Raw genomic sequence first — 23,010 nt, 5'->3', positions numbered from 1 at the left:
ATCCGGGTAGAAACCAGACATGACATGAGAGGATGGAGGAGACAGATCAGGTCACACACACACACACAGCAGAGACAGACAGAGAGAGGGAGGAAAGGGAGAAAAAAAATGCGGTTAGTACCTTCAGTCCATCAAAGGCCTTCATTTGCTTAGTTACCTTGTATCATATAATCTTCCCAAAACATAATCCTCAGACTCACACTGTCACTTCCTGGCCTAACTCACACCCTGAGTATGTAACTATGCAAGCTTGGATAGGTAAGTGAGCCCTCACATATTAATTAGTCCCATCTCTGGGCAGCTCCAGGGTTGAAATCCAGTGCCGTCACTGAATCTAAGATGCCACAGATTTGGGGCTCATTCTGATTTCAGAAAGGTTAAAATAGGGAAGGCACAGACATACATCCTACCATACAGTATCTATATTCTCAACTAGTCACAGGTTACTAGGCGATTCCATTCTACCCCAGCATTCTTGTGTTAACTTGACACAATGGTAGGATGAGACAAAACCAAATATTAACTTTAGTTAACAAACCCAGAAAGAAGGAAGAACTAGCATCTCTTATGCACTTGCGTGCCCTTACTTCATCAAACCCTCAGAGAAATGAGGAAGTACTGATACTCCCATTTCACAGATGACCAGGCTCAAGGCCCCGAGTTTCTCCCAGCAGGCGGGAGGGGAGTGAAGTGGACACAGGAACGGCCGTCATGGTACCACACACAGAGGGCGGCCTCAGGGGGACATGCATGTGACAACCCAAAGAGACCACAGAGGCAGAACTCTGATTATCCCTTCCTTTCTCCTGAGCTTCAGGCCCCAAACCCAGCCCCTCTGTACGTCACAGAGGAAAACACCGGGACCCAGTGAGGCTAAGAAGCTTGCAGAGGAAAACACTCTGATGACCAAGTCCCCATTCCTTAATGCCTGCGCCTCTATCGCTTAACCCATTCCAGAAGTTATAAATCGGTTCATATTAAAAAGCACCATTGCTCTCATATATTATATTTAAGACACACTAGAGGAAATGAAAGAGTACCCCAGAAATGGCCCCTCCACCATAAATCTGGCTGCATTTCAGCTGTCCAACATAAAACTCATTTTTGATGAGATAGTAAAAACGATTAAAGCTCAATTTCTAAGGTGTAATGTTAGGAAATTCTGAAGATTCTGATTTGTGCTCACTTCCCTGGGACTCAATTACTCGTTTTATTTATTACCCCCTTGCGTGTACTGAATATATTAGATCTTTATGCCAGATCTTCAGTAATTTCCACCCCAACTACTGATATTTGATTGAATACTAAACAGGTTTCCAGCCCTCAAGAGCAAGCAGCAGCTAAAAGGCAGAAATCAGTGTCTACAGTTATCTTACAGTGAATTTTCAACCCCACTAGTATCTTTTTAAAAATCTTTAGAAGCCAACTCCTTTAAACTTCCATTCCTTCCAAAGTGAGCACAGTTCTAATGAGAAGGAAACTGGCAAACGGAGAGAGGTCAGAGAGAGCAACATTAATAGTATTTCTGGAAAGTATTTATAAACTACTCATTCACCATTCGAGATCATAATAACAATTTCTTTATGCATAAAATCACCTTCCTGTCATCCCAAAGACACTAATTCCTGCTCTGTCACCTTTTAAGAGCTCAGCAATAGCAGGACATAAAACTGAAGAAGCTGGCAGAGGCATCACGGTCCACTAGGCATGCTCATTAGCACTTAATTAGGAACTAGACACCTGCCATAAGAAATGTGCTCAGAGAAGGATGAGGAACAGGTCTGCCCTACAAGCGATTACTATCATTACTTGGAGACTGAGAGCTATGTCCGGCTGCTGCAGGGGGAAGGCAGTGATGCATACAGAAGTGGGCGCAGTGGGGTAATTAAGAGCAGCGCTGATTAAAGAAGATGAGCGAGGCTAAGCGGAGGGGAAGGACTTTAACTACAGGGTGGGGGATACAGCCCCATCACTCCTGCCTGCACCCCACACCTCCCAGTTACCCCCCTTAAAGTTCCCCCCCAAATGGAGTCACCAAAAAATGACTCCAGATGTGGGATTTTATGTCAGAGTAAAGGCAGTCTCAGGTGACATTTGAAGACGCTAGACAAGGGAATTTTCTGCGCAAGCCAACTTGGTTTTCAGAAAGATGAACTGGAAAGCATTCTCCATTACTAAAAAGAAGACTGGGCTTACAAAATAAAGAGGCCGTGCTTCAGCTGTGAGGCAGACCTGAAAGGTTAAGCCCAACACTTAGGCAAATGGCTCTCAGCAGAGCTAGCTATCCAGCAGCTTACACTGGCCACAGGCAACCCCACCTCTACCCTGCTCTAGATTATCAGGCCCCATGAAGACAGTCTATTATTAGAGACAATGAGGTTCTTCCAGCCTTAGCATGGCCATCTTGAAAGTGCTTTCTTCCACCTTTTTTAAAAAAAGCATAATTCTCTCACAAAATGAAAGGAATACTTAAGTTGAGAGCAAGAGGATGAATCACAGTTACTGAAGATGCTGCAGACCCAGAAAACATGAGCCTGCTGCCTCAGATGCTACTTCTTTATCCTGCCACGCAGAGCACCTAGATCATGATTCCAGCTTCCTTATCTGGCCTCAGCTTAGAACACACCAGACGGAGGGAGGGCGGGAAGCACGGCTCCCATCTCTTTTCACAGATGAAAGAGTGGCTTGCCCTGGGTTTTCAGCCAGAATGATGACTGAAAACCTTTCATTCCCTTCAACAGCATCTCTCCTGTGACCCCAGCAGCCCAGGCATGTTCACAAGGAGTCAGGGACAGACCCAGGGTTACCAAGCGGTGGAAGGAAGCAGGCAAGCTCTTTCTCCACTGACAACTTCACGTTTCTCCCTTCCCAGGTAAGGAGAGACTCCTGAGGGCACGCGACACTGCGCACCAAGAGACAATCCACTTCACTGTCGGATGTTTACTGGGAAATAGAACGATCTCCACAATGCAGCCGCGGCAGCAGCGACAGATGGGAATTTGTTCTGAGATTTACAACTCACAAGTGCCATCTCTCCAGTCTCCACTTCCCAACACCCTACACATGAGAAATGAAAACATCTTTCACTCTAGCTCTCTTCCAAGGAAGCTGACAAGGAAGAATCAAGCTGAAACAGAGATAGTTCCGGCTTCTCTCAGAAGATGCTTAGTACATAAGAAGTGTTGTCTGTAAGATAAAACATTCATTGAAATGAACAGAGGGCTCACATCCAGGAGATTAAAACAGCTGACTCCAAAAGAGCAGCTGACCTGTCCCATGTGTTCTTGAAAGAACATGCTTGTTTATGTTTTTCCTCCCCGCAGTTTACCTGAGACAACCTAATACCCATCACCTTCACTAAAAGGAAAAAACATGAATGCTACTCAAAAATACATGTTAGAACAAAAGACACTGCTATACAGCCAACAACACCTCAAAAAACCCAACGGCTCTGCCAATTAAGGGAATTTACACGCATCAGTCCTCCATAGACCCAAACCTGCCCAAGTCATCGGGGAAACTAAAATGTTTCTCAACATGACGGCAAGGCTGGGAAAACTCAACCTTCTACCCATTCATCAGCTTGCACTAATTAGTAAACTTTTTTTTTTTAACCTTATTGGCTATAGATTTATAACCACAGAACACACAAGCAAAACAGTTTACAAAGCTATCAGAAAAGGCATTTTTGATGAACAGTGGTGGTTTGAGGCAATATGTATCGATCTAGACAGGTGGTTCTCAAACAAAGCAATTTTGACACCCTTTCCCCCCCACCCCAGGGACATTTGGCAACATCTAGAGATATTTATGGTTGTCACAGCTGGGAGGGAGAGAGGAGGAGAAGTGCTACTGGCGTCCAATAGGTAGAGGCCAGGGATGCTGCTCAACACCGTGCAAAGCACAGAACAGCCCTCATCACAGAGAATCCACAAGCCTAAAATGTCAGTAATGCTGAAACTGAGAAATTCTGGTCTAGGTCTAAGCTAGAATGCTGTACCATTATGTTAGAATCCATGTTCTTATATGCCAAAGGATTTGCCAAATTGTTTAAAACCCAAAAGTACTTCTCAGTATTCAATTCTTCCCTGTCCTTTCTCCATGAAGTACCTTGTCACAACCCCCCAAAATGAGCAGCTGCTTACGCTGACTCCAGTTAACAATTCAAAACAAACAGCAACTTCACATTGTACAAAATAATTTGGGGAAAGAGCGACACTGGGAACTTTTACGGACTGTTCTGGTGCCGCAGAGATGATTAGGGAAAGGTTTAGTTTGGGGCATGAGGAGATAAATGCACTCATTCTTACCCAAACAGTTTGAATAGGCTGGGAAAGAAATGAGGAAAACAAACACCAAACCCTGAGTTAATGATACTGAAAACCCACAAGGAATAAAACAACCTCATCCATGTCAAACAACAGCCATGCATTTAGAATCTTAATTCACATTTTACCTAGTGCAGCCCAGGTCAATTATGTTGCTATAATGAAATTGACTTTGCTGTTTACATTCAGAGCTTTAATAATAGTGAGGTGGTTTTTACATTTTTGTTTCTAAAACAGGTATAGCACAGGATTTATCACCACATAGCTACCTATACAAGTAAGAAGGAAACCAGAATAAAAATGAAGACCAATGTCCCCACTCACCCCCACTAGATGTTAATAAGTTCCTCATTACCAACCACTGAATCAATTTGAATTTCTGAAATTTAACCCACTTTATAACCTTTGGGAAAACTATGTCACACAGACCACAAACTGAACCCAACCAGAACTAAAACCATGCTCCAAAATAGCATCTCCAATGCTAAAAGTGTGACAGTAAGTGGCATTTATAGCACTTGGTATTTAAACACTTTTAAAAGGGCGGTGGGGGGCGGGGAGTGAAAAGGAGCATTTGTTGACAGTTTTCTCCAAATCATTCTTCCTTGATTTTTTTTTTGCTATTACTCTGTTCTTTAAAATGCTCAGTTCTTATCTCGGGAGAGTGCAGAAAAAGAAAACTGGTATGCTACGATAAACAAGTGGGCGAGGTGGGGAAGGGCTGTGTGGCAGCAGAGACATCAAGGACACTGCTCTGGGAGTGATCTGAAAACCCCCCATTATGTGGATGGCCTCCCTGTGTGAAGAGGGGCAGGGCTGATGAACAGGCAGGAACTGCCTGCTGGGGCCAAGAATTCACAAGCCACTTGAAGACAATAAAAAGTAAGTAAATAAATAAATCCACTGAAAGGCCCCATTTTGATGCAGGAGGACACAGAAGCAAAACTGATGATCTACATGTAGGCAGGCACCCAGATGAAGGCCTAAGATTCTGAAAAGGATCTAAACTCATCTTTTCTGTTTCTCAGCTAATCTGCACAGGCCAACCTGTTCTGCATCATCACCCTGACTTATTCATTCTATCTGCCCTGGGTGCCTGTTTCCATCATGACTTAAAGACCTAAAACTAGAGTGAGTTTTTAAAAGCCATTTTTACTTAAGTAGATCCACTTCTAAAACCACATAAGGTTTCAATAAAAAGATGCTCACCATCACCAGCCATCAGAGAAATATAAATCAAAACCACAAATGAGACGGCATGTCACACCCACTAGGAGGACTAGGATCAAACAATGGACAATAACAAGTGTTGAAGAAGCAAGAGAAACTGGAATTCTCACCCACTGCTAGGGGGGAATGTAAAACGGTACAGCCACTGGGTTGTTTAAAAAGTTAGATGGAATTACCGTATGACCCAGAGACTCCATTCCTAGATATAAACACCAGATAAAAGAAAACATGTCCACAGAAAAATTTTTATACAAATGGTTCAGTTCAGTCGCTCAGTCGTGTCTGACTCTTTGTGACCCCATGGACTGCAGCACGCCAGGCCTCCCTGTCCATCATCAACTCCCGGAATTTACTCAGATTCATGTCCATTGAGTCAGTGATGCCATCCATCTCATCTTGATATAAATGTTTACAGCAGCATTATTTATAATAGCCAAAATGTAGAAACAATTAAATGACCAGCAAGTGACTGAACAGATAAACAAATGGAGTATATTGATGTAATAGAATATTGTTCATCAGAAAAGACTGAAATACATACCTTCTACAACATGTAAAAACCTTGAAAACATTATGCCAAGTGAAATAAGCCAGACACAAGGGCCATATATTATGTGATTCCATTTATAGGAAACATTCAGAACAGACAAATCCATAAAAGATAGCAAGATTAGGCGTTGCCAGGGAGTTGAAGGGATGGAGAAGGGGGTCTTGACTGCTAATGAATATGGGTTTATTTTGGGAGTGATGAAAATGTTCATGAATTACATATTAGTAATAGTTATACAAGTTTGTAAATATATTAAAAACACTGAGCACTGTGCTTTTAAAAGGGTGAGTGAGGGACTTCCCTGGCGATCCAGTGGTTAAGACTTTGCCTTCCAACGCAGGGGGGTGCAGGTTCAAACCCTACTTGAGGAGCTAAAAGTTCATATGTGTCACAGCCAGAAACAAAAAAAAAACATAAAATAGAATCAATACCATGAAAAATTCAGTAGAGATTTTAAAAATGGTCCACATTTTAAAAAACTCTTTGAAAAAAAAAAGCGGGGTGAATGATACAGTACATAAATCACCCATCAATTTAAAAAAACCACATAGATCTAATAATTAAAATGAGATGCTCTACTATTCGGAAGACTTTTCTTCTTCCTCTGAGAAGAGGGAAAATATAATGCATTCTAATAAATCCAAATAAAAATCATATGAAAGTATATGGGGACATGAACAAGTAAACAATGCTTCAGCAAGCTTCCTAATAATTAAAAGCACACTGCCTATTCAGAAGAACTGAGACACTGAAGCCAAGCCCTGCATTTGCTAGAGATACCTACCTGTACCCTCAGTAAAAAAAAAAAAAAAAGTCAGATGCAGAGAAGACTTCTCAGCTGTATTGCTTCATCCCTTTGGAAAATTAATAGAAGGGCTGAATTACTGGAATTTAAGTGGCAGGTAAGTCACTAAATAGAAGCTGGTAGAGCTGGAAGACCCATGTTTGTTGTTTTATTTACTTCCTGTGGTAGCGGGCTATGCATTATTCTCCTAGAGTGAATTTGTTTTATAAAGAAAGTTACAGCTGGGTTATTGATGGGCTTTCCGGGGATTAACTGCATACTCATAAGAATAAGAGGCTAACCTCATCCTCTTAAACTTCACACACTACAATCCTATAGATGGCTGACAGCTACAGCCAAGGAGAAAAATAATCCAACATTTCTGCTAATCCTTAAACCAATCATCTCTTGCAACAATGGGGAGTCCTTTAGGTCTACAACTCAATCTCTTCAGGACAGAAAGGCTCCTTCTACAGTCACATCAGGAGTTTGTATTCACAGCCATCACCTACACAAACACACACAGTCAGATACCACAAACCACTCTAGGCTTATTTCATACTAAGTTGTTTTAAAGTATAGAGAATTATAAATTTGCCTATGAAATAAGAATACACACACCTGGCCAAAACCGGAGCCCCAGACCAGAGCCTCACAGACCTTGAGAGAAGTTATATTTGGGGAAAGTAAGTTAGATCACATCCAAATAAATGAGAAAGGATAAACAAGGCTGCTTATATTAACTCCAAATTTCCCCGAGTTCCTGATGTTCATATACTTTCTTATATCCAACAATCAGCATGGAAGCACCTATCAGAAATCTGGCATTTTGTGGTCGGGGAATTGGTCATCTGGGCATCTCTTCTAATTCTGCCCTCCTTCTAATTCTATCTCAAGGATCCCTGCCAATTTGCAGTGCCAACAAAAGAACTGATCCCTTCCCCCTTTATGCTGAGTAAGGAAGCCAAAAGTGCCTGATCCTCACATTTTTGCTTCTCAAACTTCTCTCCATCTGTTCCCCAAAGTGAACTTCTCCCCTCGGTTCTGAATTTTAAGTTTGTTCACCAAAAGTTAAATGGCAGTGCTTCTGCACTGCCGTGTCCTTATTAAAACTCACTCACACACAATTTAATTGCAGAAGCAGAGCATCTGGTTGGGTCTAATCTCAAACACCAACATCCACATAACCACCAGAAAAGACAAAAAAGGAGGCGACCCACTGCCTGGAGTAACCACCCCTTGAAGAAGCTTGGTCAACTGGACCCCGAGATCTGCTGTAGGTACCGAGAGAAAGCAGGCAGGAAAAACTGCAGTTCAGGGAAGTCAGTTCACCTACATGTCAGGAAAAGGCTACCAGTCAGTCTTACCCTCTACAAAAACCATACAAGGTAAACGGTACTGTCCACCTGAAGATGGGCGCTCATGGAGGTTAACTGGCTGTATGAGATCACAAAGCATGGTCGTGCCAAAGTGTCCCAATCAAGTCCAGTCTTAGCCTAGGCCCAGGTAACACGGGTACCAACACGGGCACCATGTTATCCAAGGTTCAGTTCAGTCGCTCAGTCGTGTCCGACTCGTTGCGACCCCATGAACCACAGCGTGCCAGGCCTCCCTGTCCATCACCAACTGCCAAAGTCTACCCAAACCCATGTCCATTGATGATGCATCCAACCATCTCATCCTCTGTCGTCCCCTTCTCCTCCCACCTTCAATCTTTCCCAGCATCAGGGTCTTTTCAAATGAGTCAGCTCTTTGCATGAGGTGGCCCAAGTACTGGAGTTTCAGCTTCAGCATCAGTCCTTCCAATGAACACCCAGGACTGATCTCCTTTAGGATGGACTGGTTGGATCTCCTTGCAGTCCAAGGGACTCTCAAGAGTCTTTTCCAACACCACAGTTCAAAAGCATCAATTCTTTGGCACTCAGCTTTCTTTATAGTCCAACTCTCACATCCATGCATGACCATTGGAAAAACCATAAGCCTTGACTAGAGGGACCTTTGTTGATAAAGTAATGTCTTTGCTTTTTTTTTTTTTTCCATTTATTTTTATTAGTTGGAGGCTAATTACTTTACATCATTACAGTAGTTTTTGTCATACATTGAAATGAATTAGCCATGGATTTACATGTATTCCCCATCCCAGTCCCCCCTCCCACCTCCCTCTCCACCCGATCCCTCTGGGTCTTCCCAGTGCACCAGGCCCGAGCACTTGTCTCATGCACCCAACCTGGGCTGGTGATCTGCTTTTTAATATGCTATCTAGGTTGGTCATAACTTTTCTTCCAAGGAGTAAGTGTCTTTTAATTTCATGGCTGCAATCACCACCTGCAATGATTTTGGAGCCCCCCAAAATAAAGTCTGACATTGTTTCCACTGTCTCCCCATCTATCTGCCATGAAGTGGTGGGACCAGATGCCATGATCTCAGTTTTCTGAATATTGAGCTTTAAGCCAACTTTTTCACTCTCCTCTTTCACTTTCATCAAGAGGCTCTGTAGTTCCTCTTCACTTTCTGCCATAAGGGTGGTGTCATCTGCATATCTGAAGTTATTGATATTTCTCCCAGCAATTCCAGCTTGTGCTTCCTCCAGCCCAGCATTTCTCATGATATACTCTGCATTTAAGTTAAATAAGCAGGGTGACAATATACAGCCTTGACGTACTCCTTTTCCTATTGAAACCAGTCTGTTGTTCCATTCTAACTGTTCGAGTTCTAACTGTTGACTCCTGACCTGCATACAGGTTTCTCAAGAAGCAGGTCAGATGGTCTGGTATTCCCATCTCTTTTTGAATTTTCCACAGTTTATTGTGATACACATAGTCAAAGGCATTAGCACAGTCAATAAAGCAGAAACAGATGTTTTTCTGGAACTCTCTTGCTTTTTCGATGATCCAGCAGATGTTGGCAATTTGATCTCTGGTTCCTCTGCCTTTTCTAAATCCAGCTTGAACATCTCGAAGTTCACAGTTCACATACTGTTGAAGCCTGGCATGGAGAATTTTGAGCATTACTTTACTAGCATGTGAGATGAGTGCAACTGTGCAGTAGTTTGAGTGTTCTTTGGCATTGCCTTTCTTTGGGATTGGAATGAAAACACATTTTCCAGTCCTGTGGCCACTGCTGAGTTTTCCAAATTTGCTGGCATATTGAGTGCAGAACTTTCACAGCACCATCTTTTAGGATTTGAAATAGCTCAACTGGAATTCCATCACCTCCACTAGCTTTGTTCATAGTGATGCTTCCTAAGGCCCACTTGACTTCACATTCCAGGATGTCTGGCTCTAGGTGACAGTGAGTGATCACATCATCATGATTATCTGGGTCATGAAGATCTTTTTTGTACAGTCCTTCTATGTATTCTTGCCACCTCTTCTTAATATCTTCTGCTTCTGTTAGGTCCATACCGTTTCTGTCCTTTATTGAGCCCATCTTTGCATGAAATATTCCCTTGGTATCTCTAATTTTCTTGAAGAGATCTCTGGTCTTTCCCATTTTATTGTTTTTCTCTATTTCTTTGCGTTGATCGCTGAGGAAGGCTTTCTTATCTCTCCTTGCTATTCTTTGGAATTCTGCATTTAAATGGAGAGTTTTTTAATAAGTATTTATTAAATGGATAGTTTAATAAGTATTTTTCCTTTTCTCCTTTGCTTTTTGCTTCTCTTCTTTTCACAGTTATTTGTAAGGCCTCCTCTGACAGCCATTTTGCTTTTTTGCATTTCTTTTTCTTGGGGATGGTCTTGATTGCCGTCTCCTGTACAATATCACAAACCTCTGTCCATAGTTCATCAGGCACTCTGTCTATCCCTTAAATCTATATCTCACTTCCACTGTATAGTCATAAGGGATTTGATTTAGGTCATACCTGAATGGTCTAGTGGTTTTCCTAACTTTCTTCGATTTAAGCCTGAATTTGGCAATAAGGAGTTCATGATCTGAGTCTTGTTTTTGCTGACTGTATCGAGATTCTCCATCTTTGGCTGCAAAGAATATAATCAACCTGATTCCGGTGTTGACCATCTGATGATGGCCAAGTGTAGAGTCTTTTCTTGTGTTGTTGGAAGAGGGTGTTTGCTATGACCAGTGCGTTCTCTTGGCAGAATTCTACTAGCCTTTGCCCTGCTTCATTCTGTACTCCAAGGCCACATTTGCCTCTTACTCCAGGTGTTTCTTGACTTCCTACTTTTGCATTCTAGTCCCCTATAATGAAAAGGATATCTTTTTGGGGTGTTAGTTCTAGAACATGATGTAAATGGTCTTAGAAACATGAGCACAGATGAAACACTGAGAAGTCAGGCAGCAGGTATTTGGTTAGAAATAGTAAAACTATGCAATTGTTCTCTTTAAAAAAGAAATTGCACTCTGCTAATTATTCTTTCACTTTTTAATCAAAAAGCAACCACGTTTCTTCAGAGAGTGGGAAAACTTGGCTGACAGTAAGCACAAGGGGACTTCCTATGGTGGTGGGGACAATCTGTACCCTGAGAGAGTGTGGCCCAAAGAGCATGTGCCTGTACCAGTGGTCAGGTCTGTACACTGTACATTTCACATGTGAATTACACATCAATTTTTAAAAATCCATGTGTGTACAGGTATGTACATAGCTATATCTACATTTGTATGACATATTAATTTTATGATATAAAACCAATCATATGTGATATAATAAATCCAGTTAAAAGACAACACTAATTATTTGGAATCCTAATCTCAGTTTAGAATCAGTTACTTAGTGTCAGAGCAGGTAGAAGTTCCCCAACTACCTAAATACTACAATGGGGAGTAATGAACTTAGAGTCCTTTGGTCAATTTTCTTTTCCTTCAGGTAGCCATTAGCTATTCCACAAATAAAATGTTACATTAAGTCAATAAACTATTTCATTTTGAGCATTTTTACTAGCATTCCAAGTTTGAAAAAATATTTGAGGAATGCTGATTAAATGGAGGGGGGTGGGGGGCGGAAATCAAGGTTCAAGTAAGTTCCCTTCCCACAATGAACTTGCTTTCTAAAGTACAAGTGAGCTTGTGTCAAACTGAATAAACCCTGTGCCTATTAAGATCTCTGCATTATTACTTTTTATTGTTACAAGAACATATGTTTAATAGCAAGAGAGCTTAAAAAAATTCAAAATGTAGGGTTGCAGTTATTATTCTGCTGATTATCAAATCTACCATCAAAACTATTTTTAAAAAGTGTAACCAAAAATATCTCAAGTATCTAAGAAGCTTATCTTTCTTAAATACCAGTAATCTATGTAAGTTGAAGGCAGGTGCTACAGTGGAAAAGATTTATAATTCAGTATTTTCCCTCAGATATGAGAACTAAGTGTCCTATGCCAGTGCAAAATGGGTACCATTAATTCACTCCACAAAAATGGAAAAAAGTAGAACCTCTCTCTTCCTCCTAAAAGAGCATCCACAGTCCCAGGACACAGCTAACCTCACCTAGAAGCCTGGTGTCCTTAGGAAGATATAACTTCTCCCAGGTTCGCTAAAGAGAAATATCTTTAGCCCTGTCAAGCAAGCAGTAAGCTCCTTGATTGCACCTTAAAGGGGATGAGAATGTTTCGGTTCATCTGCATTTTAAAGGGTACCCCTTCATGATCTTTCACACTTGTAATAGATGTCTAAACCGTTAAATTACTATTTCTTTTCTTAGCCTGAAAGTCGATGCAGACGAAGAGCATGGCCTCTCCCATTGTTCTCTCCCCTAAGTCGGCCCCTGAACAATACTGACAGCTGCTATCAAACCAGGCTGCATTTACTCTGCGCGCAGCTGCTGCTTGTAGGAACAGACAGCCTCCCAGAGCCTCCTCCCCTCTGGGGAGACAGGTCGACACACTGCATGTTCAATGAAGGGGTGCAAAGGTCCACTGAATTGTCAACCCAATTTTATGCTACTTCGATTTTCCAGGACGCGCACAGTTCCTTTCAAGCAAAAATCAAGCATATGCCAGAGCATGAAACTTATGGTGCAGGATAATTATTGATCACTACAAACTTTAAAAGAGCCTGCCGACATAAATTAATATACTGATCCAAACATTACAATTATAAAAGCCGCACATGCCAATATGCTGAAAACTCGTAATTGGCGTCAAGTCTTGTGCTGGTCCCAATTCACTGATTTGGGTTATTGTTGCTAGCTATCAGAGCTAATCTGCCTTTATAATCTCAACAACATGTTTCCTGGACTAAAGCCACTCATAAAATTAGCGATTCATCTGCCCTTGCAAAACAACCTGTTATTTTTATTTTCTGATTCAACTTGAAATGAGTATTACCTATAAACATCTGGTTAACACAATTTCCTCCTTTCTAATGGGTAGGATTGGGCAGTGGCTTTGAGGACGTAAAGAGTACAAAGTTTTACCATCAAGAAATGATATGTAAAAATTTAGAGCCTATCAGAAAACAAACATGTTCCACAAAGTTGAACTGGGTACTTGAGAACTGCTTTGCATATGTTTTCCTTTAATCAAAACAGGCTTTTCCATCCTCATTCATTTGGGTTAAATAAAATTCTGCGCTCGAGCTACAAGTACAATTTGCTATTAGTCTTTGCTAATCAAACACAGTACATGCAAAAGTACCAGTGAATATTTGATTTGATCTCTGAAATAAAGCAATTCATTACACAAGAAAAGGGTACAGAAGGCAGCAGACAAATGCAGATGTAATTGTGTTTTTTGTTGAATGTGATTAGAGCCCACTAAGCAACAGTCAAAAATGTGATACTAAGGGGGAGAGATGCAGAGCCCGGATCTGGGGGGAAGGGGGGGCTGGGAGAATTGTTTATGCAGAGCTAAGCTGTCAAGTGTAATAAAGCAGCTTGAATAAAATTTAAGCTGAAAATCCACTGAAGCTCCCCATTTCAGGGAGGAAAAAGCTATTAAAAGGAAATGAAGGTCACCCTCCCAGTTTATTTCACCTAATTGACTGCCAATAGCTTACCACAGGCAACCCGACTGCAGATCTGCAATTGAGAAACTGATGAAAGGAGAGTTTTCAAGCTGAGGCTCATTCTTTAATCCTCCCTGGCTCTTCTGTTTTTCTCCATCTCCAGTTGGGATGTAATTTTAAACCCTGATGGATTAACTGGTTCCATTGTCTGTGGCCGTCACTGCACTATGGCACTCTTAATCCGTACAGCAGCATGTCTAATTATCATTACAAAGTGTCTGAGGGAACTATAAAGACCAGCAGGGCATCTTCTCACAAGCAATTAACATAAATTGATAAATGAGTGATTTGAATCCGCTCAAGGCACTCACGTATGAATAAAATCAGAAAGGACGGTCCCTTGTTTCAGCTACTTCTTTCGCTTAGGCTGGAAGGGCAGAAAAAACCTGAGAACCGTCCTGGATCCTGCAGTTGGGGGGAAGGAAGGGGGCGTGGTCGGGGGGTGGGGAATGAACTCAAGCAGGAGACGACCCCACGGTTCACCAGGCTCATTAATGCAGAGCAAATGACTTGTGATTGACAACCAGTTGCCAGCAAGGAGCAACTGAACTCAACCCAGAAGAGCAGAAACCTCGTGAAAGGCTAGAGGGCACCAGGGCAGACAATTATCACTTCTTCAACGGCAAGAGGGCTTTCTTTTCGTCCGGGTGCCACTTAAAACTTCATGAAAGAGCCACAAGGAAAGCAAAACAGTTACACATGGGTTCTAATACCCTGGGAAAGCAAAAGGCAAAAGAAGCAAAAGATAACAAAATGAAATAACTCCAAGTGATGTCTTGACCCCAATTGGGATCTAAAGTTATATGACAGAAGTAAGGAAAGTAGGTGTTTAAAACCTTCACCTAAAGCTTTAGCCTGAGGGAGCAGGATAAACTATATTTATTTTCCCATTGAAAAGAAGATTTATTTTGTTCCCATGCTAAAAAAGGTTGCTACTACCTCCCTATCGCCAAGTGTTCTTCCCTTATACACCTCGGTATACCTGAAACCACTTCCCCATACCTGAAACTGCCTCCCCCCTCCCACTTACCAAAAAGGTCAAGGTTAACTTCATATTATATACAGATTAGATATAGATTAAGCCAACAAATTGAGAAGAAATGAAAGCTGGTTATACACACTGTAGGAGGTAGACCTGGGAGGCCACGTACCCCGATGATGGCATTCAGCTCTGCCATAGTCACCTGTTTGGCACGCTCGACAGCCTGGGCCACCTGCTGTTGATGCTTTGAAAACAAGAAGAAAAGGTATTAGTGAGGCAGCCAAGAACTTCACTGTACCTTCCAACAACAGGACAAATGCTGCATGTGGTGCAGACTGAGGTGTAAAATGTGTTTAAATGCGAACTTGCTGGAGCACACATCATTTCACAGAACACAGACAACCAGGGAAAGGAAAACCGTGGTGCTGCCCATCCTTCTAAGCAGCACCAGTCAACTTCTGATGGGAATTTGGGGTTCAGAATGGTAGAAAGTCAAAAAAAGACATAAAAAATGGTCATGTGAAGCCTTAGAAATCAATCGTATGGGACCTGGAAGATCATCCTGATTCTCAGAAAGGGTTTGCTATGGTAAATTTGAGCAGGAGAAATTTACAGCCATTTAAAACACCCCTTTGGATACTTAAATATTAAACATTAAACCTGCAATCTCTTCTCCGGTCAACAAATCTCAACCCACCAGTTGGTTCTGGACTCTGGGAATTCCTTTCCTCCTTTAGTCCTTAGATGTTTCACCATCCAGAGGAGAAAGGAAAGACACACAGACAGACAGACACACATACACACGCTCTCTCTCTGAGATCACAGGCTGGAAATAGCCTGCACACCTCCCAGGTACACTCACACAAAAAAAAACAAAGTTGCACATCTCTTTGGGAGAAAGGAGACTATATATAGCAGAGACCCGAATTACTAAAGGTTTCAAAAGGCCCACAAATCTGAACTGTAACATCACGTAAATGCTATGTTGGCAAAGGCTGCCATAGTAAGAGCAGAGATGGTGCTACCCAGCATGGAGCAGTAGACGCCAACTAGAACAGACACTCAGCATTCCAGCTCCAAGGCCCACAAGCTTTTCACTCTGTCTCAAGATATACGCATCCTGTACACACTTAACACACCGTTTTACATTTATTAGCTTGTATCCAAAAATAAACTTTAAGGCAAAACTAAAACTGGTTTTGAGTCAATTTCATAGGTTTACTCACACAAAGAGCTTTCCCCTCTCAAAATATGAAGGTTAAACTCCTATCTATGACTTTGCAACTTAATAAAATGGCTCCTATATGGATATAACTCTGTAAGCCAAGGTAACATGAACATGTAACATGAATGCTCTTAACCTTAAGAGTATTGGCATCCACTCCCTCCACAGAAAGCATTAAGTCAATCTGCCTTGAGGTACAAGGACAAACGAAATACCTGCTCCCATGATCAAGTCAACCCTGATGGAACCATTTTTAAAAAGCAGTAAAAGAAACAGTAAAAGCACACATTAATCATCAGAAGCTATCAAGCTTACACTACTCTAGGAAAAGCTTTATGCTTGATAGTCATTTTGCAGTTTTCCATAGAAAAGAATTAATTTAAGGTTGAGCTATCGTCACCACTTCCACAGTGTGCCCTTAGATCTATGAGATGGAATAGCAGGGGGTTTACACACTTCAGCTGTAACAGATGTTCTTCACACTTGTTCCTCGTGATAAAATTAACATCTTAAAACTAGCTAATTTGCAAACAGAGAAGCAACATAATTGCACTTTAACAGCTGAACAGCTTTACTTACTTCCTGAGACAGAAATGGGATGACTTGTGCACAAATCGTATTCAATCTCTTGGCGATTTCAGTCTATAAAGACAAAGCCATATAAATGGTTAGCATATTTCATAATCGGTTCAGAAAGATAAAACCTCATACCCAACAGTGGAGTCCTCTACTGCCTCACTGAGGGCATAAAACTGCTTTCCCAGGCTATGTGAGCAATATTTATCTTGAGATAAACAGTAGATATTAATCCCACTTGCAAAGAAAGACATAATCGCACGTTTTATTGGTCACTTAAATAAGAGATAATGGGTAGTTTAATTGAGTCAGAAAATCTATGCAGTTTGAGGCTATATAATCATTTAACCTGGTGATTCCAAACCCTTCTGTACACTTATTCAATTATGGCATACCAGAGCACTTTTATGAAGCAAGTTCATTCGAACAAAGAACCCTGGAGAGCAGAAGCACTGCCAAAGCAGACTAGCTCTCAAGATAAGGTCCAGAGCGAGAGAGTGGAAGACCTCCTTCCACTTGTTTTGACTCCTGCACAACTGAAATTGAACTTTAATGTTAGTAAGCCTTCACCAAGTTTCAAAATTGCAAACAAGCCTAGAAAACACTGCTGAAACAGACTCAAATCCAGACAGTCAAGTCGAGGGGTTCTGGATATCTGTAAAGTTTTACCACAATTCAGCATCAAATGCCAGGAGCAAAATGACAGGGCCCACGGTTCCAATGAGTTTAAGAAAACGGGTCCCGAGTGTCTGCGGCACAGGCTACTCTAGAGCAAGGAGGAAAAGTCCCTGCTCAGCTCCAAAGGCACAGGAATCCCTCCACACGAGGGACAAACTGGCAAAGGAGGGAAGAGAGTGTGCTCTGCTCCCAGACTAGGAGGGATCCCCCTGCCCACCCCTCCTCCCAAGCCCTGCAGCAGTGCGAAGGAACCTGCTTTCCTCCAACTCTGAAGAACAGTTCTGTTGGGGGGAGCAAGACATCTGAAGAGTCCCAAGTTGACCTTATGTATGTATTTCATCATTTCTGTCAATGCTTACTGATGCCACCTCCATTACTGAACTAGGCAATGAAAAGAACTATGGGGAGGAAAAAAAATAAGCAGAGCACAGCCCATGCCCTTGAGAAAGAGAGAATGGAATAGCTGAGATACAGTAGAAACCTCAGGAACTGTATAATCAAGTACATAAAAAAGAGCTGCCTTTTGTCCTCTGAGAGGATTCCAGTTAACTGAGCAACAAGCCTTTCCTTTTATGGGATTGGATTTATGCCAATCCAACTCAATTCTCCCTGACCACCGCTGAGACAGGGTTACAGACCGTGCCTTGGAAGAAATGTACTGGAAAGGGAAATCACTGGTATAGAGAACAATCCCATGACCTTGCTTGAACAAGTGGAGCTGACAGATACGTACATGCAAAAAGGGCAGAGCTGTAGCAGGTGCAATCACAAAACTGGGTCAGCCCCACCTAGCTCGTTTGATCACAGCCACCCACTCAAGCGAACACAAGGTCATGGCTCTCCTGGAAAGCACGGGCCGGCTACCCTTGCCTTCGCAACAAGGTTCCACCCTGTGTGTTTGGGTAGGTGTAAAGAGGCAGAGATGCCCTTTGTGGGGTCTGAGGTCCTCGCTCTCCACTTTCCACCCGCCACACACTCCAAGAGCATTCTGTTCTTACCCGGCCTCCAAAATTCTCTTCATGTTTTCCAATGTTAAAAATCACATCTGCTCACTCTGAGTACATATACGCAGATGTATGCTACACAGAAATACACAAGAACTAAGTCCGCCATCCAGAGACAACCACAGTAACCCTGTGGTGATCCTGGGAAGCAACCCCCAGGCTCTCAATATCTGTGTGTGCACAAGGCCAGAGTACAGAGAGACACCTTGATATCAACGCGTCCCATGAGGTATACTGCTATTCTGTAATTTGTTCCTTCTCCTCAAATGTGTCACGGACACCCTTCCACTCCAAAGAAACAGATGTGAGTAAGATCATCATCAGTATACCCCACTACACAAGCAGTCAGGTGTGTGAACACTCCCAACATCGGGGGATATTTATTTTTCACCTAATTTTCCACAATTACATGCTCTACATCAAATAACCCTTTCCCCAGATCTCTAAAAGGAATCTCTAGAAGTGAAATTGCTAGGTCAAAGTGTCTGCATATTTTAAACTGTAATGCATGCTGATAAACTGCCTAGCAGAGAAGCTTACTGATTTATATTATCAGTCTATGATGGTGCTTGCTCCCCATGCAGTGTCAATACTGCGTTTCACTGACCTTTTTAAAATCTTTATCCATCTAATAGACTAAAAAAATGATCTCATTTTTATTTGCATTACTGTGATTCTTCCTGAAGTTAAACTTCTTTTCATTTATTGATTGGCCCACTTTATTTTTCTTTTGGTAATTATTCACCCTTGTCTTTTTGTAGTAGTTCCTTCCATAAGATAAATACTGACTTTTCCACAGTTTTTCCACCTTGTCACCTGTCTTTCAGCCTTGCTTAGTATGGGTTTTTTGCTGTACATAACTACGTTTTTACATGGTTGGACTAAAGAATAGCCTTCCTATGTTCCTGGCCTTTGGTTCAGGATGAGAACACTCCCAAATTAAAGAAGCCATTCTTAATTTTCCTCTGGTGCTGCTATGGCTGGACTTTCTACATTTAATTACTTGACCTACATGGAATTTATTTTAGTTTAAGAAGGAAAGATGATCTCCTCTTTAATTAATAATTATATATGTTATTACACAGAGTGGCTTCAAGGTAGAAGTGAACTTCACTGTCAGGGGACAGTTAAGACCTGGTCTGAATGAAATGAACTCATAAACCTTTAATATTAATCCTTTAATATTAAGAGGAAAATAAAAGAAGTACGGATTAAAAGCACAGACCACATAAATTGGGTTAGAGCAGCTAAGACTGCAACAGGAGGACGAGCGTTAAAGATCAAAGCTCAAACTGATGCAGAAACATCAAAAGCCATACCATTTGTCCTGGGAATTCTAAATAAATGGTTTGGGAAAGAAACAGAAACGAGAACAACAGAGAAGGATCTTGTCCCAGCTGTCTCCTTCCTCTGCCAGGTCTCTGATCCCTAATCTTAAAACCATCCTCTGACAAGTGAGCTTGACCTTGATCCAGGAAATCTAGATTCCAATCTCACCTCTGATTTACCTTGAAATTCTCCCAGCCAGCTGTAGAGTCCCTGCTTCTGGCAGAGTGAGGACGCATCTGATCTCCCTGACAGTGCTCTGGGAGGTCTAACACATCACCACCACTGCCGCCCTTCAAATAGTCTGCATGACAACTGACAGCGATTCTCCAGCATCATCTCTTGCTTCAACATAAGGATGTTCTGACAAGAACTCAGCACAAATTAACGAGCAGTAGTGTTCTCTACCTGTGCTTCTATTCCTGACCACAGAGTTTACAAGCAGGTTAAACTGGATAGTTGACCCTGCTTAAGGAGGTGTTGAGAAATTCCCATAACCTTTTCAGACTGCCTTCTTTCTACCTCTTTCAAAGACCAGACAACTAAAATGGAAAAAAAAAAAAAAAAAAAAAAAACTGCAGGCTAACTGTGTTTTCCCCTAGAAATCATTTTCCTGACCAAAACTGAAGCTGTATTTGGGACCTTCTAACAGACATATTATTTATAAGTAAACTTACCCTCTGTCTGTATTTCTGACACCATGTAAGGCAACAACACTAAGTCAGCATTCAAGAGCCAGCCCCAAACCAGATTTGCATGGAAACATTGCACCCAAAAGCTTACCCAGCTTGGTAAAGGCGCCGGCATCAGGCCTTGCCTCAGGGACGGCAAGCACCCACCGAAGCCACAGGAGTCCGTCTGACCAGAACCAGCTTTTTGAAAAAAGTGCATTATGTATTATTTTATTTTTGGCTACACTGAGTCTTTCTTGCTGTGCGCATGCTTCAGTAGCTGCAACTCATGGCTTAGTTGTCCTGCAGCATGTAGGATCTTCCCAGAGCAGGGATCGAACCTATGTCTCCTGCATTGGCAAGCAGATTCCTAACCACCGGACCACCTGGGAAGTCCCCAGAACCAGCTTTTATTCTCATCAGTGCCAACTCCTTTCTCACTGATTTGCTTACGGTAATAAGAGTCAGCCCTCATAAGCCAAGAACTTGGGTTTGCATCTCAGCAAAGTAGTCCTAGGTGTCCTGAGTTAAGTCCCTTCAACGGCTGCGCGCCAGGTCTCTTATCACCAATCTCCTTCAGTGATTTACCAGAATCACATAAGCTAATACGTAAACTACAGCTGCACTATTATAACGTGCTGTGCTCTCAGCCCAATCCTTTAAGGACGACCTCAAATCCAAACAGAAGCTGCCTTTCCCCTGTAACACCAATAAACAAACTCCAGGCCCTTCAAGATCCTCCAGAGCAATTTAACTTTATCTAGCAAACTAAGACTAAATGTTGAAAATCACATCTGGCATGAAGCTTCTGGACAGTTTCCTACAGCTTCTGGCATCAAGGCCGGCATCATGTATCTCAACCTAACAGGAAAGCAGGAGAAGACTCCTAATACAGCTCCTCGCTGAACCCTCCCCACCGAAACTGACCACAGAATACCCTTTCTACATTTGGAACTTTCAAAGGAATGCTTTATAGAACCAAAACAGAATCCCCATACGTCCTAAACGCAATGACCAACACGGAACTACATAAACCATTCCTAACCAGTGGTAGGAAAAGACTCTGTTTCCAGTAAGAAATCACATCTCAGTACAAGAGTCAGGTTGCTGACGTTGCTTAGCTTCTCTGTCATGTCTGACTCTTTGAAACCCCCATGGACTGTAGCCTGCCAGGCTCCTTTCTATCCATGGGATTTTCCAGGAGGAAAGTATACTGGATAAAGTATTCTCCAGCGGATCGCCCAACCCAGGCATCGAACCTGCATTTCCTGCATTGCCGCTGAAGTCTTTACCACAGAGCCATCTGGGAAGCCGGCAAGATTCAGATACACGTATGTTTTAAGAGAGTTAAAGAGGTCAAATACCTCAAAGGCCAGCAATGAACCGAGCTCTTAAACTGCAGATGTGATCTTCTGGGCATCTGAACTTACGTTTTTGGACCTCATGATTCCTAAAAGCTCAGCTCTCCACCTTTTCATACTCCTTCCACCTCATCTAATTACCAGACTGAAGAGCCAGCCCGCTTTCCAACGGCTGCCCACTTCTCCACTACACACCGAGTAATATATAATGAGGGTTGTTGCGGGCTCAAAGCTGGGCGGGGACTGCTTAAGAGTAAATTGCCCATGGGTCTCACAGCAATCCAGTGGCACCCTGCCCAAAGTCAGCTTAGGGAGGCGAAACTCCACCACCATTAAATTGCAAATTGATGGATCATAAAAAATGCCGCTTATGCTGAGGGCTGGCAAACTGATCTTTTGGTTTCCTCGAACTAAGCGGGAGGCCAAGAGAAAAACACAGTGGAGAGCTGGTCATAAGTATCTGGCAAAAGATAAACGGGCAAGAACATGAAAACAAAGCATACAAAAGGAAATAAATAGATAATCTCTAAATCCCTTCTGACTAGAAGGTTCAGAGTCTGTGAAATGACAGCCTTCAATCCAGAAAAAATGTTCAGCCTCACCAGCAACCAACTAAAATGCAAATGTAGTTCTAAGTAAGGTGGGTCATTCTGCACCGGTTATGTTAGCTTATTTTTTAAAAAATTAATGAAATCCAAAGCTGATGAGTCTTCTGGGAAACTGGAGCAATCATACATTACTGATGACAAGGGTAAATTGGTACAGTCATCTTGGAAAGCAACTGGGCAATGCGTTTCAAGAGCATGAAATTATTCAAACCTTTTGGTAAGGCTTCCCACAGCTAAGAATTTATCCTAAGGAAATAGTTCAAATGAAAAGCATTCCATGCATGAAGCTGCTCACTGCAGCATAAGTTTCAAAGCAAAAGAGAAAAAGTCAGGTAAAGATATAACAGTAGTTTGACACATCACAACCATCTGCAGACTTTTTTTAAAAACTTAACATTTGCTCTCCTGATAAATCAGCTGTCTAGTACTAGGAGAATGGTTAAATACATGACATCAACCCAAAGGCATGGCAGGTAACCATTTTAAAGTCATATTTATGATAATGATGCTTAAATAGCCAACATACTTACTAAATGAACCAGGAGTAGAACAAAGCTGTGGTGTTCACGTGCTTGTGTTTTGTTTTGTTTTTTTTAAAAAACATATGCACGTGGCGAAGCACTGTAATTTGATACCCCAAATAAAACCAGTGATTATCCTGCAATGGCAGCATTATCAACGCCTTATTTCCGCCAAGAGTGACCTTGCAGATGTTGCCTACCCTTGA

General features: G+C 42.0%; 1 protein-coding gene across 5 annotated transcripts in view; it reads right to left on the bottom strand.

Annotated features, from left to right (window-relative positions):
• LOC110122594 (TLE family member 1, transcriptional corepressor) overlaps positions 1-23,010 on the bottom strand; it is a 93,016-nt gene that overhangs the window by 45,151 nt on the left and 24,855 nt on the right. For 3 of the 5 annotated variants that reach the window (XM_070480309.1, XM_070480308.1, XM_020870102.2), the window contains exons 5-6: positions 16,639-16,701; positions 14,974-15,078 (exon numbers count right to left, since the gene is read on the bottom strand). In XM_070480309.1, the coding sequence (XP_070336410.1) occupies positions 14,974-15,078; positions 16,639-16,701 (168 nt within the window). The remainder of the gene's footprint in view (positions 1-14,973; positions 15,079-16,638; positions 16,702-23,010) is intronic. The other 2 variants (XM_020870104.2, XM_020870103.2) reach the window with 1 other exon arrangement.

The sequence above is a fragment of the Odocoileus virginianus genome, chromosome 18, assembly GCF_023699985.2.
Source record: "Odocoileus virginianus isolate 20LAN1187 ecotype Illinois chromosome 18, Ovbor_1.2, whole genome shotgun sequence".
Lineage (NCBI taxonomy): Eukaryota > Metazoa > Chordata > Mammalia > Artiodactyla > Cervidae > Odocoileus > Odocoileus virginianus.
Note: the sequence above shows the minus strand (reverse complement) of the source record. Positions and strands in the feature narration are given on the sequence as shown.